Source organism: Populus trichocarpa, chromosome 6, assembly GCF_000002775.5.
Source record: "Populus trichocarpa isolate Nisqually-1 chromosome 6, P.trichocarpa_v4.1, whole genome shotgun sequence".
Lineage (NCBI taxonomy): Eukaryota > Viridiplantae > Streptophyta > Magnoliopsida > Malpighiales > Salicaceae > Populus > Populus trichocarpa.
In genome coordinates, this window is record NC_037290.2 from 10,411,825 (window position 1) to 10,428,104 (window position 16,280).

Here is a 16,280-nt window from a genome sequence, read left to right on the forward strand (position 1 = left end):
CAATTTGTGTTCATTTCAATTCCTTTCTTTTAAAAGCAATTTTTGCCCAAAGAGAGAACAGTCTTGGAAAGATTAAGCCAAAAATCCCGAAGCTTTTCAAATCTGTAAAAAATAAATGTACTAGAAATCAATTCTTTTTTTTTTATCTCACTAAATATGCTTTATAGAAAACAGGTTTCTTTTTTATTTACTGTAATTCTGCCGTTCACTCTATGATATTTTACTATTCATGATTTTCTTGTTTTGATCCTCAAATGTTTTTCGCGTTATTACATCATTTTGGAGTTAAATTAAAAGATAATTGAAACAAATTTGTTAATTAAGAATAAAATTGAAAGACAGGGAACAAAATAAAAAAAGATATTATAAATAAGTAATGGTTTCAAAGTTCTCATAAAAAATTCACTTTGATCCTCAAACTTCACATAGCACACCTATCTAGTCCTTTAATTTTTTTTCAATTCAATTTTAGCACATAAGTTTATTTTTGTTACCTTTTAGTCTATGGTTTGAGAGAGGAAAGAGATAGAGATCGCTTGATTCCTGCTGTAGTGAGAGATAGAAAGAGAGAGAGAGAGAGAAATGTCGTCAACACATATTCCGATCATCAAAACGATCGATTTTTATGTCAAAAGATTTCATTTGATAGGTGAAGTTCAACTTAAGTGTTTTTCTTACCTCGAAAGTCGAGAAGATTTTTTATTTCAGATTGATTTCGAGTTTTTGAACCTTTTTTTGAGGCCATTAATGAAATTGTCAAGGTGCCTATAATGTTTTCTAGATATTTTAGGCCAAAATAGATTTTTAGATCAAAAAAATCTTCAATTCTAATTTTCTAACCACCACGTGGAAAAAATCTAGACAAAATCAGACAAAGCATTGCTTGACTTATCAGCAGGTTTTTGGATTTATATAAATAGTCACGATTTTACCCACCACATCTGCCATAAAAAAATAAGGGCCCAAGCACGCAAGCCATTACTAAATAGATTAGGTGCATTGGCTTGACTTGCCAAACCCAACAGTGTCTGATCTTTTTTTAATATTTTTTTGTAAGTTTTTTTTATATGTTTTTTTCAAAATAATTTTTAAAATTTAGATTTAAATTAATATCCCTTCTTTTTTTATTTTGTTTATTTAGCCTCTTTTAATAGGGGATATTTTTTAGTTTTTTTGTATACATTTAGTTTTTGAAGAGATTATTATAATTCATCTATAATTTTTTTTTTCTTTTTATGTATTGTATAAATAGAGAATATATATTTTTGAATAATATTTCTAATATTCACAACCTTACCTAACATTTTTCTTCGTTTTATTTTATTCAATTAATTTTATGTGTGTCTATTTCTATTATTGTTTAATTAAATAAAAAAATAATTTTGATCTATAAATGTCTTTTAATTTTTTTTATTTTCATCTTCATTTATTATTAATGACTTTTTTTATTTAATAACATGTATAATTCTCGATTTATTTAATTATACATAGGAACTTTTCAATTTAGAGTTAAAAAAATATATATACAAAAACATAGAAGCCTCATATCCAATTTAGCCGTGTTGAAGTGCAGGTGTTATATTCTATACCAAAAATAGGAAACAGTTAAAAAACAATTCCTTAAACCTGATCGTAGAATCAGACCAAAATCTTTTAATCCTTCCTCATTAGTTTTATTGCTTGTTTGAGAAAGTGAATCATTCGTTGATTACATTGGTTAAATATCCCACAGCGATCAAGTACAGTCCGTGTTAAGCACTTAATTGATAGAGAATTTCTTGGGATATTTTTATTTTATTTTCTTGCACTAACTGGTTCCGCAGTAAATCATTTCGAGTTTGAATTCCTCGGAGAAAAGATGAGATTATTGGCATTTTGAAATATTCATGTATTTAGCTCCATTACCATAGCTTATTTTGTGATGCTTAGATTCTCGACAATTGTTTACTTAGGTCTAGGGCTTATTTCAGCAAACCAAACAAGGAAAAACCAAATATTCTTTCTCGGAAACATTGTTTTGGTACAGTATGGTCGGGCATTCTACAATCTGCTATGTTCTCCTAAAAGTACACAATCAAAATTGAATTATCATCTTCTTCAGTCCTTATGCTAACACCCCAATTGCATTGCTATTAACTTCGAAAACAAAAGCTTCACAGCACAACAAATAATAAAAGCCAAAACAGTTCAGCAGTTAATAATATCAAAGTAAAACTTGAGCATGGAAAATTCAAAACCAGGATGGGATGCGTCACAGCAGATATCTTTGTGCAGCCAAGGATCCACCCAATTTCACATTCTATCTTCTCTCCTGCGTGGAGCACAAGTGATGATTTCATCCACTCTAAGGATCATCTCAGCAGCTTCAGTTGCAGAGAGCAGCACAGCATGCTTAACTTTGAATGCTTCAGAAATGCCTAGCTCTACCATATCTCCTATCTGCAATGATTTAAAAGATGCCAGGAATCAACAAACTGGGCCAACAGAGTAGATTGGATTACAAACTATTACTAAATACTCAGCTAGCCAGTTGACCACAGCTTATAATAATGTCTCTTAAAACTTGCTTTTAATGAAGTTTTTATTGAAGCACTTACAGATCCAGATATCACATCAATTCCTGATGTGCACCCCTCCTTGTGGTGCTCTGCCCGAAGCTGTGCAACCAACTCTGCACTGTCCAAACCAGCATTTTCTGCAATGATAGTAGGAATTGCAATGAGAGCCCTTGAGAATGCTTCAATAGCATGGGACTTCTTCCCAGGAGTCACTCGAGCTAATTCATCGACTTCCTTTGCCATCACCATCTCAGGCCATCCACCTCCAAGTAGAACCCTGCTGTCGTTGACTGTCTGAGACAGCACACACAAGGCATCATGCAGGGACCTTTCCGCCTCATCAAGCACATGACGGCTGCAAAATAATATAAACACGTCAAAAGGCATTTGAGGTGAAGTAAGAGCAGATAACTTCCACTCCAGAGTTTTTTCCCCCTCTCTACAAGTGAAACATCGGGATTATATTTCAAGCCTAGGGAAACAAAACCACACCAACCAGAGTTGCCATTTCAGTATGAGCCATGCCATCAAACTCTATTATATCATTAACAAACTCAAATTCCACAAAAAGATAGTTGCATTTGTCCTAATTGCTAAATAGCAGCTACGGGACATCACAATCGATATACGAAGTGCAAAAGCTCAGGCTAAAATCCCAAAGACCCAAAAGTTAACATATTTTCCAGCATTAACTGCATAATACTTTTCTATAAGCTGGAAAGAAATATTACCTTGCACCTCTCAGTACTATAGTACATGCCTGACCCATTTCAACACCTGAAAAGTGAATCAACTTGTCCTCACCAATCATAATTTCCTCAATAAGCTTGCAGTGACCAAGCTTAACTGACTCTGGATTATCAAATGTTGAAGCAATTTCACCACCAGTCACTAAAGCAAGACGTTCAATTCCATCAAAATCAGCATGCTCAATTGCAAGAATTCCAGCATTTGCAAAGAGTTCTTCAGGGAAATTGTAAATCAGTTGTCTGTTAATGAAGCAGTTAATTCCATGTGCTATTATCTTATCCACCTTTTCTTTCATTTTTTGCTTCTCAGCTGCTTCAATTTCAGCAACCCTGGACATTGAATCGACACGAACACGTGCCCCGTAGATTTTTACTTTGTCTGTATCCATTGCAGTATTGGCCACCAAAATCTTTGCATTCTCTATTCGCTTTGGTTGTCCAACACCGATTTTCTTGTCAAGAATAAATCTGAACAAGCACAAGACCGATTTAATCATTTAAAACAAGCAAAAATATTTATCACATGTCAATGCATTATTAATAGACACAAGGACATTACAGCCAATGTTTTCTAGCTAAATGAGAACCCTGCTAGAAGGGCATTAGCAAACAAAAATAGAAGCATCTACAAGGGCATGCAGCACTAACAAAACTTGCAAAGAACTTCCGAAGTATATTACAGTAAAAGAATGCTCATTTTAGCACTCAAGACAGGAAATTCATGTGCAAAGGCATTAGAAATGCCCATTCATTTTCTTATTATAGACAAAAAAAAATATGCACCATGCAGTGGAACTTCAATAACATGACAAGATTCTTATAAGTAGATGTACCCACCCTTCATCTAAGAAGGAATCCTTTAGTGAACCTCCAGGCGTCTTGATAATTTGAATAGCCTCTAAGTTTGTGCTACCCTGCCATTTCATTTAGCAATCATAAGACCAAACTGATTAGGAAAAAAGAATACACTTAATATGAGCGTCAGAACCCGTTGATAACACAAATAGTCTAAACAAGTCAAAACCAAATCATAGTATCAAGAATGTAAGTTCAGGGTGAGGTAAAAAAATAAAAAATAAAAAAACCCAGCATAGGAGGAAGTATCAGAATACTGAAATAGCAGTCTGAAAACACACAAATAGGCAGGCACACCATGCAGAATGACAGAAGAAATAAGATCTAGTGCATGGTACAGATGTTGGAGCCAGAAAACAAAAGATTTCAACCTAGCCATCCTCACGCCAAACCACCTACCCCCCCCCAAAAAAAAAAAAAAAAAAAAAAAAAAACACCCCCACCCCCAAAAAATGGCTGGTAAGCTATCATTAAAAACCAATGTTCACCTGTAATCTCATAACTGCATCAACAGCCAGTTTTGCAAAGTATTCCTTATCCTGTGATAGTATTTTGGAACTCAAAGTAGTCCTTGCAATCTTCATCAAGTCAGCCATGAATTTTTCTGCATTATTCAATAATTACAGACATCAATGCCAGGAAATATATGCTGCAAAAAAACTGCCAAGCCAATTAACACAAACAAGTTCTACATGAATTCTGCAATTCATAATGATACAACAATCAATACCTTCATTGTCTTTGTTATCCAAAACCTTTTGCAACAAAGCATTGCGAGCACATTCTGCTGCCATTCGGAAACCTGAACAATCAAAGAAACAGTATCAACAAATTTCACATGCTATAAGAGTTAGAGTTTCAAATTCACCATGATCAACTTAAGATCTGGTCTCTATGTTTACAAAAAAAAACAATTATGGCATTCTTTGGCTGAACTGGCTCAAAATTACATAAAGGAATCAGGTGATCAAAAAGAAAATTCACTCTACCAAGGTTATATAGATATGGGATTGATGTCAAATCCAATTGTCAGACTCTTGTGTAGCAAGAAAAGTTAAAACAGCTGAAGTCGCACCATCTATGTAATGCATGCAAAAAAGTATTACAAAGAATGTAGTAAAACATGGGAAGGATTTTCAAATTTTCAGCAAAACTGAAAAAAAAAGTGCTCGAGAAGCACTAACAATAAAAAATAGATGAAAACGAGAAGGCGGGGGGAAATAGGAAGCATTGCAAAGCCAGGAACCTAGAACAAACCTGCTATTATTGTCATCGGGTGAATTTTTGCTGCCAACAGCTTTTCTGCCTCCCTCAAGAGTTCCCCCGCCAAAACAACAACAGAAGTTGTTCCATCACCAACTTCATCATCTTGAACTTTAGAGATATCTAAATCATGAATTAAGGGTTTCCATAACAAAAGTAGAGTTACTTATCCAAAGTTCTACCGATCATGTGCAGCAATTTGCCGGTATGGCTAACTTGTAAAGTTCAGGAGAGATGTTTTTGCCCCTACTAGCAGAAAGTTTGAAAATAAATAACAGGCTCTCTATCCATAGCAAAATTTTCTCTGCAAAAACCTTAGTTTTAACAATCCTGAAAAGAAAATTAGTAATCCATACTACCAATGGAAGGATACCAACAAGGATTTTAGCAGCTGGGTTGTCAATGTGAAGGGACTTGAGGATGGTGGCCCCATCGTTTGTTACTGTGACTTCATGACCTCTGCCTGTCGACTGTAAGATTTTATCCTGAAAAAAAAATTGTATCAAGATGATGATTGTTAATGTAAAACAAGCAATGCTTTACAATTTCTGGTAACAAACTCAGTAAAGAAGAAACCTTACCATTCCTTTTGGCCCCAGAGTTGTCTTGACCAAGTCAGCAACAGCCATACCACCAATAAGCGATGCCTGGGGAAGAAGAACAAAAAAACAACAGAGAGAATAGCATTTTAGCAGTTGTTTCGATCCAAAAATTAACCAAGGGCATCCAAATGACATAAGAACAACAACAAAGCAGCAATGAAAATCACAAAGCCAACCACACAGAGAGGTAATTTCCTCGCAATCTCCCGAGATTCATTATATGCAAATGCTCTCCAATGGCAGCAATATCACAAGAGAAAACATTAAAAAAAAAAAAAAACCCAGTAGACAGGAGTTACCAATCTGGCACGCTCTCCTTTTTCTTCAGTAGCTTCACTTTTGAAAATTTTCTCAACCTACAATACTCGCCAAGTAAAATACACTAAAATTATAAAACAAAAAAAAATGGAATCACTAGCGAGCAACTAGCATACCGCCATTGTAAAGTTTAAACGAGGGCAGCTTGAATATAGAGACTCAAATTAAAATCTGAAACAAGAAAAAAAAAAACAATTAATCAGATCTTAAAATGAAATAATCTCTGAGTTGCAGCGAGAAAAATAGCGTGTGATTTTCACTATTTTTCGATAACAAAGCAAAAAAGAAAAAAAGAAAAATGTGCTACTAATCATAACGAAATTGTAATGTCACAAGTCTCACAAGGCAATGTTAAGACCTAAGAGCAGGCGAAGGAATTCATAAAGTAGTGGAGGATCAGTGAACTCAAGAGGAGTATATAACTAGGGCAAATATAGATATCAGACTTGTTTCTTTCTTGAGCATATAGAAAGAAAGATTTGCTCAAGCGGGACAAATTTTGGAAGGCAGAGGAAAAAAGAAAAAAGGCATGGAATGGAACTGCGGTGAAGGCTCGCGAATTCCTTCGAAGGGCCACTTCAGTAGTCCAAGTCTAAACAAATATGCATCAAAGCCCAAAGCTCAAAAATAAAATTAAAGTAGACAAGGTATCTTTTCTTATGGGCCCACGGTCCTCATCCACACAAGAAAATGAAGCCCATCACTGATCTACCCTTCACCGCCCAATGTTGTATTATATATACACTGACAATTAAAATCCTCATCATAAAATATAAACAAAAAATTGATTATTTATAAGATTACCATTATTTTTTATTTAATTACTAAAGGTCCTTGTAATATTAATATTATAACTTTTTCATCAAACTAAAATTAAAACTTTGCCAAAAATTAAAAAAAAAAAGACTAAAACTTTGTATTGTCCACAAGTTTGGAGGCCTAAAAAATAATTACTACTAGCTAGAGATCAATATTTGCAAGGAAAGATGTACAACAATTTGCATTTGAGTATCAATTTAAAATAATCCATTATACTTCTTGTTATGCCCGAGCCAATGACATGTAGATACAACCAACAAAACTTTGATCCTAAATATTTAAAAAAATTGGTCACAAAAAATCATAACGCTTAGCATGGTGTTTTGTTTAATAAATATTATAAGCATATAAGATTTCACATAAGTCTGCTTTATAAACCTTACCATTTACCCTAACATATGATTATGATGCCATGTACTATAAAGCTTAAACTACAATTACCTAGAAGGGCTACATAATATAATATGGATTACTCATATCTCAATTAGCTAAGTTAAAAGGGCTCGAATGAGATAAGACTTCATTTATTAAATCACTTACTATCACACAAGAGAGGTTGAAAGGGTATAAAATAAACATGTTCGATCAAAACATCCTCAATAGGTGATTTTATATGGAAAGTCATACTAAAAATTATCCATAAGGATCCAAAATATGGCAAATGGTCCTTTTACTATAAGGGTCCATAAATTGTTGCCAACGTTCTCAAATGAGGTGAATATCATCTAACAAATCAATGTACGAAAATACATTATAAATGATGGTTAATATTTGAAGAAGCATTATCTCTACATCAATAAAATATTGAAATATGATACTCCAAAAGAAATTGAAGGATCAATGTGGAGATCACAATTATAAAATTGATTTAGATTTATGTTGATCGTACTCTAAGCCTGATTAGTTAGGATTTCTTTCATATTTTGGATTAAAATTTTTATTTCTCTAACTACAACATGATTTAAGTTATTGGTTAAAGTATAGTTAGTTAATAGAATTGAACAACATTATTCAAAGAATTAAAGAACAAGTATAAAATTGAATTTTATGAAAGGATTTTAACTAAAAGTTCAATATATACAATAAATATTGTTCATTAAAGGAAACTGCTACCTATTGTGGCTTTAAGAGTTTCCAAAGTAATATTAACACTATAAAAGTCATTTATAGATTTCTTTTTTATCTTGCCTTTTTCCCTTAACAAGTTATAACATGGTGTTAGTTAACTTTTGGAAAGAGAAATTATTTTTTAAATAATTTTTAAACTTAGTTTCTCTTAGCGTCAAATTAGTCTTAGTCATATTAAACTCCTCTTTGGCTTTAGCTAGTTCATCTTTTAAGCGGATCAGCTTAACCTTTTAAGGTTAAACCTATGTCGGTAAATCTTTAAAAGACTGGTTCATTTATTTAACTTTAGAGTACTCAGCATCCTCGGACCACTTCTAGTTTTCCAAAGCCAAACATATCTATTGTAGACTATTTAATGTTGGTAAGAAATTCATTGCTAGTCTATAGGTACAGTAAAGCTTCCCATAAGTATTGGTCTTTTATGTCATAGGGGTCTACTCTAAATGACCAATAGTGGCTCAATTATTTAAAAAGTTATTTCATTAGGCAAGAATGATCAAGACTTCTTTGATCTTGGCCAGGAAGGGCTTTTTAGATTAACTATCTTTATAAAGGTCTAATTTCAATGAAAAGACTTTTAAAGTTGAAGAAGTAGATAATCATAAAGCAAAGGTCATTTACAGTTCCTTGACAAGATAAAAAGAAGAGCTTTTGTTAGTATTAAAACCATAACAAAAATAAAATTTGAACCAATTATAGAAACTTATATAATAGAAGAAAAAAAAGAGGAGTCACCAAGGTTGGTTAACCTTATGACATAACTTCTTCATATTCACTAAGAGGTATAGAAGAACTAGTTCCTTTGTTTTCTTCAATTATTGAAAGATAAGGGATTTCAGCTTGAAGACTCCTTAAAGACATCAACTATTATATCAACAAGAAGAGTATCGATCATTGATATAAGCTTCTCTAATAGAGTGATTGTAACTTGATTACACTCTATATATACTTTATACTGTGGGAGAAGAAAAACAAAGATTGTCTCTTCATGAAGAATTGAAACTTATATAATATTAGGAGCAGTTGTGTTAGTGGCTTTGTTTCCTTTATATCTTTCATTGATGCTACTCTTATATAGTATTAAAAGAATTTTTCTTAGCAATGTTTTAGCCTTTGCAAGAATAGTTTTAGCTGGTTTACAAACATTCTTAACACTAAAGGCAGGAACTCTAAAAGGTTTTATTATTATAGGGATAAAGTAGTACTTGGAAACATAAGGAGTTTCCTTTAATACAAGAGCATCTTACTGGGAAGTAGTAGTAAAGACTAAAGACACTTTCAAATTTTGTTTGGTACTTTTAGTATCAGTGGTAATAGTTGGTGGTGAAGGATTTTGATCAACATCACTAGAGAAAGTTGATATTATAGCAAGGTCATTTTAGATTCATTAATAATAGAAAAATTTGATGTTTTAATAGCTTGAGTAACTAGGACCTTTGCAGTAGCAATAACAAGTAAAAAAGTAGTCTCTAAATGAGGGGTGTCATTCATTTAAAAACAAGTATAGGTAACCTCCATTATTATATGCATTGAAGGAACTATAGAAAGAGAAGCAACTAGAGAAACTAGCTTTAATAAAAAAAAATAAAAAAGTTAAGAAATTGGGTAAATCAAAGTGTTAAATAATAAACTGAAGTTTAGGAGACCTTGATAAAAAAAAATTACCTTAAGCGTGAAACTTAACTTAATGATAAGAACCTTATTCTTTTCTTCTTTAAATTTATAAGGATTTTAAGGCTATGAATGTTCCATTATTAGTTGAATTTAAGGATCAATTATAGGCTTGCAAGCTATATATAAAATCATTGTTGAAACATTAGGAAAACAGATGTAATCAAGATTTATTAAGTTTGGATGTTCTTACTTAAAATTTCAAATGCATGTCTTTTGTTGAATATTGGGGGATGACTCCCAAGGATTTTGCTTTTGTTTTTCTTACTTGTTGGCTTATTATAAAAAGAAATTGTGTTGCCATGACATTTGAATAAGCATTATAAAGGAGATCTTGAGTCTTGCTACACAAAAAACATAAAGAAAGGAACCATATTGGATGACTTACTACTAGCGAAAAATACTTTACTAGGTAATTCTTAAAGAATTAATCTTTTAGTTTAGATACTTCTTTTACCTACTTTAGATTAATAAATGTTATCCTATTTGGACCAACTTTATTCACACCATAAAACATGAGAAAGTTGTATATTGAAGGAACCCTAATTATATAGCTACTAAGTAAGGGTTTTAGGGTTTACAATAATAATAGTTATTCCTTGGGATAAGATCTATCACCAACCCATATGGTAGATCTTTACAGGTCATGATGTTTCTCTAAACTATAGTATTATCCTTTTTTATTTCAACTACTATTTTCTAGAGTTAGAGAAGTAAGATTCATTGAGGTTTGACCTTATTGATGCTAAAAGAGATATTGTTATATCACTTATATCAACTAGATTGAGGAAAGTCTCTATATATTCCTTAAATAACAAATCTTAGAATGAAGATTATAATAGGTTTTTCCTTATGGATGTAAATTTTAGGTCAAAGATCATCCTTATATCACTAAACCTTATAAAAACAAATAGCTTCTCACCTACAATAACACTTTATAGATGTTTCTTTTCATCATGAATGATGTTTTTTTGCATTTGGCCTAACACTTTTCTAAAGCCATACAAATATAGCTTGCAATAAAAGGGTATAGAGTTGTTATCCTAACATCTACCAAAGCTATTTTTATTTTTTAGTATGATTTGGTAGGATTTTTTATTTTAGAGCATATAAGGTGTATACATACCTAATACAACATAAACGTTACTTGTTCTTTAAAGATAAAAAGTTTGGTGTTTTCTTTTTTCTTTTAATAAACACATTAAATTCAAGTACACTCATTATCAAATCTTTGAAAGAATTGGTATCAATCAATATAAAAGGCATAAAATTCATTTTCAATTAGGTAAACTCCATTTTTTATAGCCAAATCATATAATGTAATGGTTTGTGGTCCATACCTGAATATAAAAGCATTGTTGGACTTTGACTATAATAGAAAAAGGACAATTACCATGTCTTCGTTGGGTTTGAAATAGAGTTTAGATAGTTGGATTACATCAACAATATTTGAGCGTCTTGATTGGTTATCAAAATGGTGTTGCTTCTTACTAACCTTTTGAGATATTCAATGATAGCACAATTGGGCTATTAAAGAATTGTTTTCTTCTAGGTATCAGATTTAAGTGATCATAATAAAGGGAATTTTTTTTTCATTATTGATGTCTATAGTGAAATATTAGTCTTCTTCATGTTTAGGTACCTTTTTATATAATTGTCCTAAAAGTTCCCTTAATAATTCTTGTAAATATTGATGATAGACTAGTTAATTTGGGTAATTAGTTTACAAAGTTTTGATAATGAAAGATGATCATAAGTTTTGTTGGAATAAAGCTACAAGGTTCCATTTTTATCTTAAAGATAAAAAAGAATGTTTAGGATTCTTGGTTGAATCTATAAAAAATAAAATAAAATTGTAAACCTGTAAAATAGAGGTTAATGGTTTTTCAAGTGAAAAATAAATAATTGGAAGTAGTTTAGAAACTTAAACATGGCCCCTAAAAGCCATACCACATTTCATCTTTAAACTAAATTGATTGGATGGAATTTTTTATTTGTCAAACATGTTTTAAAAATGATTGATGATTTTTAATGAACAATGACATTTTCCACGTCAAAATTTATTAATTCAATCAATGTATTTCACGTTTAGAATTTACAGGGAAATATTCCTTTATTTGAAAAATAAAAGAATATAAGGAAAATTACTTATACTAAAAATAAACATCCATATATCAAACATATAATAACAATGATTATTTATAACAAACAAAAGAAGAGAGCTACGATTGATCGAGTATAGTAAAATTGACCATATTAGAAGAGTTTTGATTAGACATGAGATTTGAGGAATTAGTCAACCAAGAGATTAAGATCCACAGTCAACTAAGGAAAAATGATCAACCATAAAAGTTTAAAGGTGCACAAGAACTAAAAAGCCTAGTACTATTTAGTGTAAGAGTCATCAATAGAATAACTAGTAAGAATCCATAAGATTAGTTTATGATTCAAATGGTATCAATAGATAAGGATTTTAGATTGCATTAGAATCCAATAAAGTCTCTTTACTTGATACATTTCTATAAATTAGGATTTACAGGTTTAAACAAGATTTAAACTTTGTATCAATATATAAAAGGTCACATAGTCACTTTGAACAATAACTAGAACCATATATACAATTTTAATATATATATTTTTTATTTTTTTCTCTAAAGGGTTTTTATTGCTTTCTTTACAGGTTTCCTTTATTTTTCTAAAAATAGATTTATTCAAATTATTTATCTTTTTAATTTTAAACATGTTATTTTCCTTGTGTGGTGTTGTTACGAAGGAAATTACATTTTTTAAAGTTTTGAACTTTTAGATCCCTATATTTTTCTTGATTTTATGAGGTTTTTAGATGTCTCTTATTAGGATTAAGTTCCTATTGTATAGTTCTCCTTATTAGAATATAGAAGTGATAAACTGATATTATATTTATCAAAAGAATATTTGAGTAATCAACAACCCTACAAAAGTCCTTTATAAACATCAATCATGACTAATAATGTTTTTTTTTTGTCTTAAATATCTTAGAAAAATTCTAGTTTTATATCTCTTACATAATTCATCTTCTAGGAAAACATAATTGGATGCTTTTAGTAAATAACCTTTAAACTTTTTATGAAGGATCCTACACATAAGATTTGATTTCTTCTCCTTAATCATTTTATGGATCAATGCCACTTGATTTATTGAGACATTCTACTTGTTACTTGGTAGAAAAGTTTTACAATAGTTTTATCTTACTATTTTGTGCTTTTCTTACCATATAATATGAACCCTTTTTTTATCATTATTACATCCTTACTGGTTATTATCTATGTTGGTCAATTAATAATTCTCATATAAATGATGTCATGATGATCGATGACCAATTTATATCTTGATCCATATTGAGCCAAGTTAGTGGTTTATATACTATTTTCTCTTACAAAAAAATAATTAAATTAGAAAATCTATTAATAAGGTGTTTGTTTATCATATAATATAAAGTTAGCGTAAGATATTCACACTTATACTTACTAGCCAACTTTTTTATAATAAGTAATGAATCTCTTGTTACTCTAGCTGATTAAGCTTTTAAATCTATAAGTATCTTTAAAATTATGATTAAGACCTCATATACAACTTGATTATTAGTACAAGAAAAATCAAGCTAAAATAATAAAACCATTTTATGACCTTCTAGAGAAATTATTAACACCTATGCACAAGCTTTATTTTTTGTTTTTAATCCATCAGACCATAACATCTGCGAAATAAGTCTTGCGATAACAACGTTCATATCTTATTCCAGCTCATGGTCGATATCAAGGCAGTGGTGATCAACTAATAAATTAGTCAAAGCTTGACTTTTACTATTCTTTATGGAATACAATGTAAATCAAGTTCAAACAATGTTAATATCCAATTACCAATTTGATCGTGAGAGAAAGGTTTGGATAATATGTATTTTATCAAATTTATTTTATAGTATATATAGTTCAACTATTAGTATGTACCAATATAACTTTACACCAATAAAACATAAGGATAAACAAAGTTTTTCTATTAAAATATTTCTTTCTTTAACCTCTATAAAGACATGATCGAGATAATTGATAGCTTGTTCATAGCCAATTTCATTTTTCTATGCAAGCATTTTTCTAATCAACCCTTGTACAACTAAAATATATAGCCTCAAAGGCTTTGGTATGGTCAATGCTAAAGGTTTAGTTAGATAAGTTTTTATTTCTTGAAATGCAATTTGATATTAATCCATTGAAACTTATATATGTTATTCCATCTTAGTAGTTTAGTAAATGACATAATCTTTCTTAAAGAGTTTGATATGAACCTCTTTAGAAAATTAATTTTGCCTACAAAGCTATACAATTTCTTTTTTATTTATGGAGGTCAAGCTTTCATAATCCCATTTACTTTGTTTTTGTCTACCCCTATACATGCATGCAAAAAACATATTTTAATGAATTTATCTTGAGATTATGCATTCACATTCACTTAAGGATATAATATAGCTTGTCTAAATAAATGGATTTTTATTTTTATTTTATCATAATATCATTACTATAGACCTCTATGTTATGATTAATTATGTTATGAAAAATCAAAATCATAGCTTTTTATAAGTCACACTAATATTATTAAGGATAAATGACATCACTACCTACTCATACATTTTTAATGAGCCAGGACATTTAAAAGCGGTCTTTGAAATATCTTTTCAATGATAAAAATCTGATTATAATCTGAATAGCCATTCATAAAGCTAAGGATGTCATTCCTTGCTATTAAATCGATTGATATATTAGTCATTGACATTGGATATTTATCATTTGGTGTTGTAAAATTAAGATTTATGAAATCTAAACAAACTCTTAGTTTTCTATTCTTTTTTAGTATTAGCATAATGTTAGAAATCTATTCAGCATATCTAGTTGGCTTAATGAATCTATCCTCTAACATTTATTGTATTTCCTCTTTTACATGATCAATCACATATAAAGTCATTCTCAAAAGAGATTGTTTTATGTCTTAAACCTAAGCTTGATTGATAATGGATTTTTGATCAAACTTATATCTAGCCCAAAAATCTCATCATAATCCCAAGCAAAACAATCCTTATAAGTATGGAGTAACGATACCATATTATTATAATAATCTTTGAATAAACTCCCATGTATATAGGTTATTTTAAGCTCATCTTTAGTTTATAAGTTAAATTTAATTAAAAAAAAACCATGTACTATAACCTTTCCATCATCATATTTGATGGTGTTAGAGTAAGTTTTGTCATTATAAACATGATCAATCAACTATTTTTACTTGATTTTAATTATGCGTGTTTATAGATATAGTAGGTTGCGTTTTGACCTATAATTATATCTAACCTAACTTTTGATATTTTAAAAAATATATACTTGACCTATTCAATTTTTTTAGATCTGAGCATGTTGGATATAGCGGGTTGGGCTAAGATTTTCATGCATATTACATATTTCTTTCTCCTATACTTTTAACCTATGAAAGTTAAGTTTAGAACTCCACACTTCACTTTGATTTATGAGACTGCTATATATTTTTAATTGAGATTCAGTTTCTAATTATAATTTCTTTCTTATCGGAAGGATAAAACGAAAGACAAATAGCATATTAATTAAAGAATCAATGATCAATCGATCAACAATACCCCAATATTAATATAACACACACACACATACATCTTGTCATTTAATGTATATATTACTTTTTATTTTGTTTTTTTATTAAATAATAAATAGTATTCTAGTAATGAATACTTGATGAATATCTAATTTTTGTTGTTGTGATATTTAGTTACTGTCTTGAAATAAAATAAAAACAAAGACGAAAATATATGTAGTTTTTATTATTTTTATCTAGAGAAAATAATCAAATAGTTACTAAGATATGATACAAATATAATAGGAAGCTCAATAACTTAAACTAATAGTATTGATTGAGTGTTTGATATTATAGTATAAAATACTTTTTAAAAGTGTTATTCATTTGAAATTATATCAAAATATATTTTTTAATTTTAATATCAACACATTAAAATTATTAAAAAAACACTAAAAATAGTATTAATTTAATATTTTTTCAAATAAAATATTCTTTAAAATACACTTAAAAATATAAACAACCGCACCCAAACTATAATAAATAATAATAGCAACTTGTTTTCCTCTTTTAGATAATAACAAATCGAACTAAAAAAGTTGAAATTTTTTCCCACTGATCAATAAATTAATGAAAAAATAAAGAAAAGAAAAAAAAGCAGCCAACTTTGGCATGATCTGATAGTGTATTAT

At 30.0% G+C, this 16,280-nt stretch overlaps 1 protein-coding gene across 4 annotated transcripts; it reads right to left on the bottom strand.

Annotated features, from left to right (window-relative positions):
* Nucleotides 1-1,981: 1,981 nt before the first annotated feature.
* LOC18100199 (T-complex protein 1 subunit beta) lies at nt 1,982-6,916 on the bottom strand. Of its 4 annotated transcripts, none has more exons than XM_024602617.2 (12): nt 6,792-6,916; nt 6,462-6,516; nt 6,327-6,383; nt 6,007-6,072; nt 5,799-5,910; nt 5,420-5,548; nt 4,893-4,964; nt 4,651-4,766; nt 4,145-4,221; nt 3,290-3,775; nt 2,598-2,913; nt 1,982-2,439 (listed from the first exon to the last, which is right to left on the bottom strand). In XM_024602617.2, the coding sequence occupies exons 2-12, from the start codon at nt 6,465-6,467 to the stop codon at nt 2,293-2,295; spliced, it is 1,584 nt and encodes a 527-aa protein (XP_024458385.1). In that variant the 5' UTR covers nt 6,468-6,516; nt 6,792-6,916; the 3' UTR covers nt 1,982-2,292. The 4 variants fall into 4 exon arrangements, with proteins under 4 accessions (XP_024458385.1, XP_006381460.1, XP_024458382.1 ...); XM_006381398.3 differs by having other exon boundaries at nt 6,704-6,895; XM_024602614.2 differs by having other exon boundaries at nt 6,688-6,895.
* Between the last annotated feature and the right edge of the window lie 9,364 nt (nt 6,917-16,280).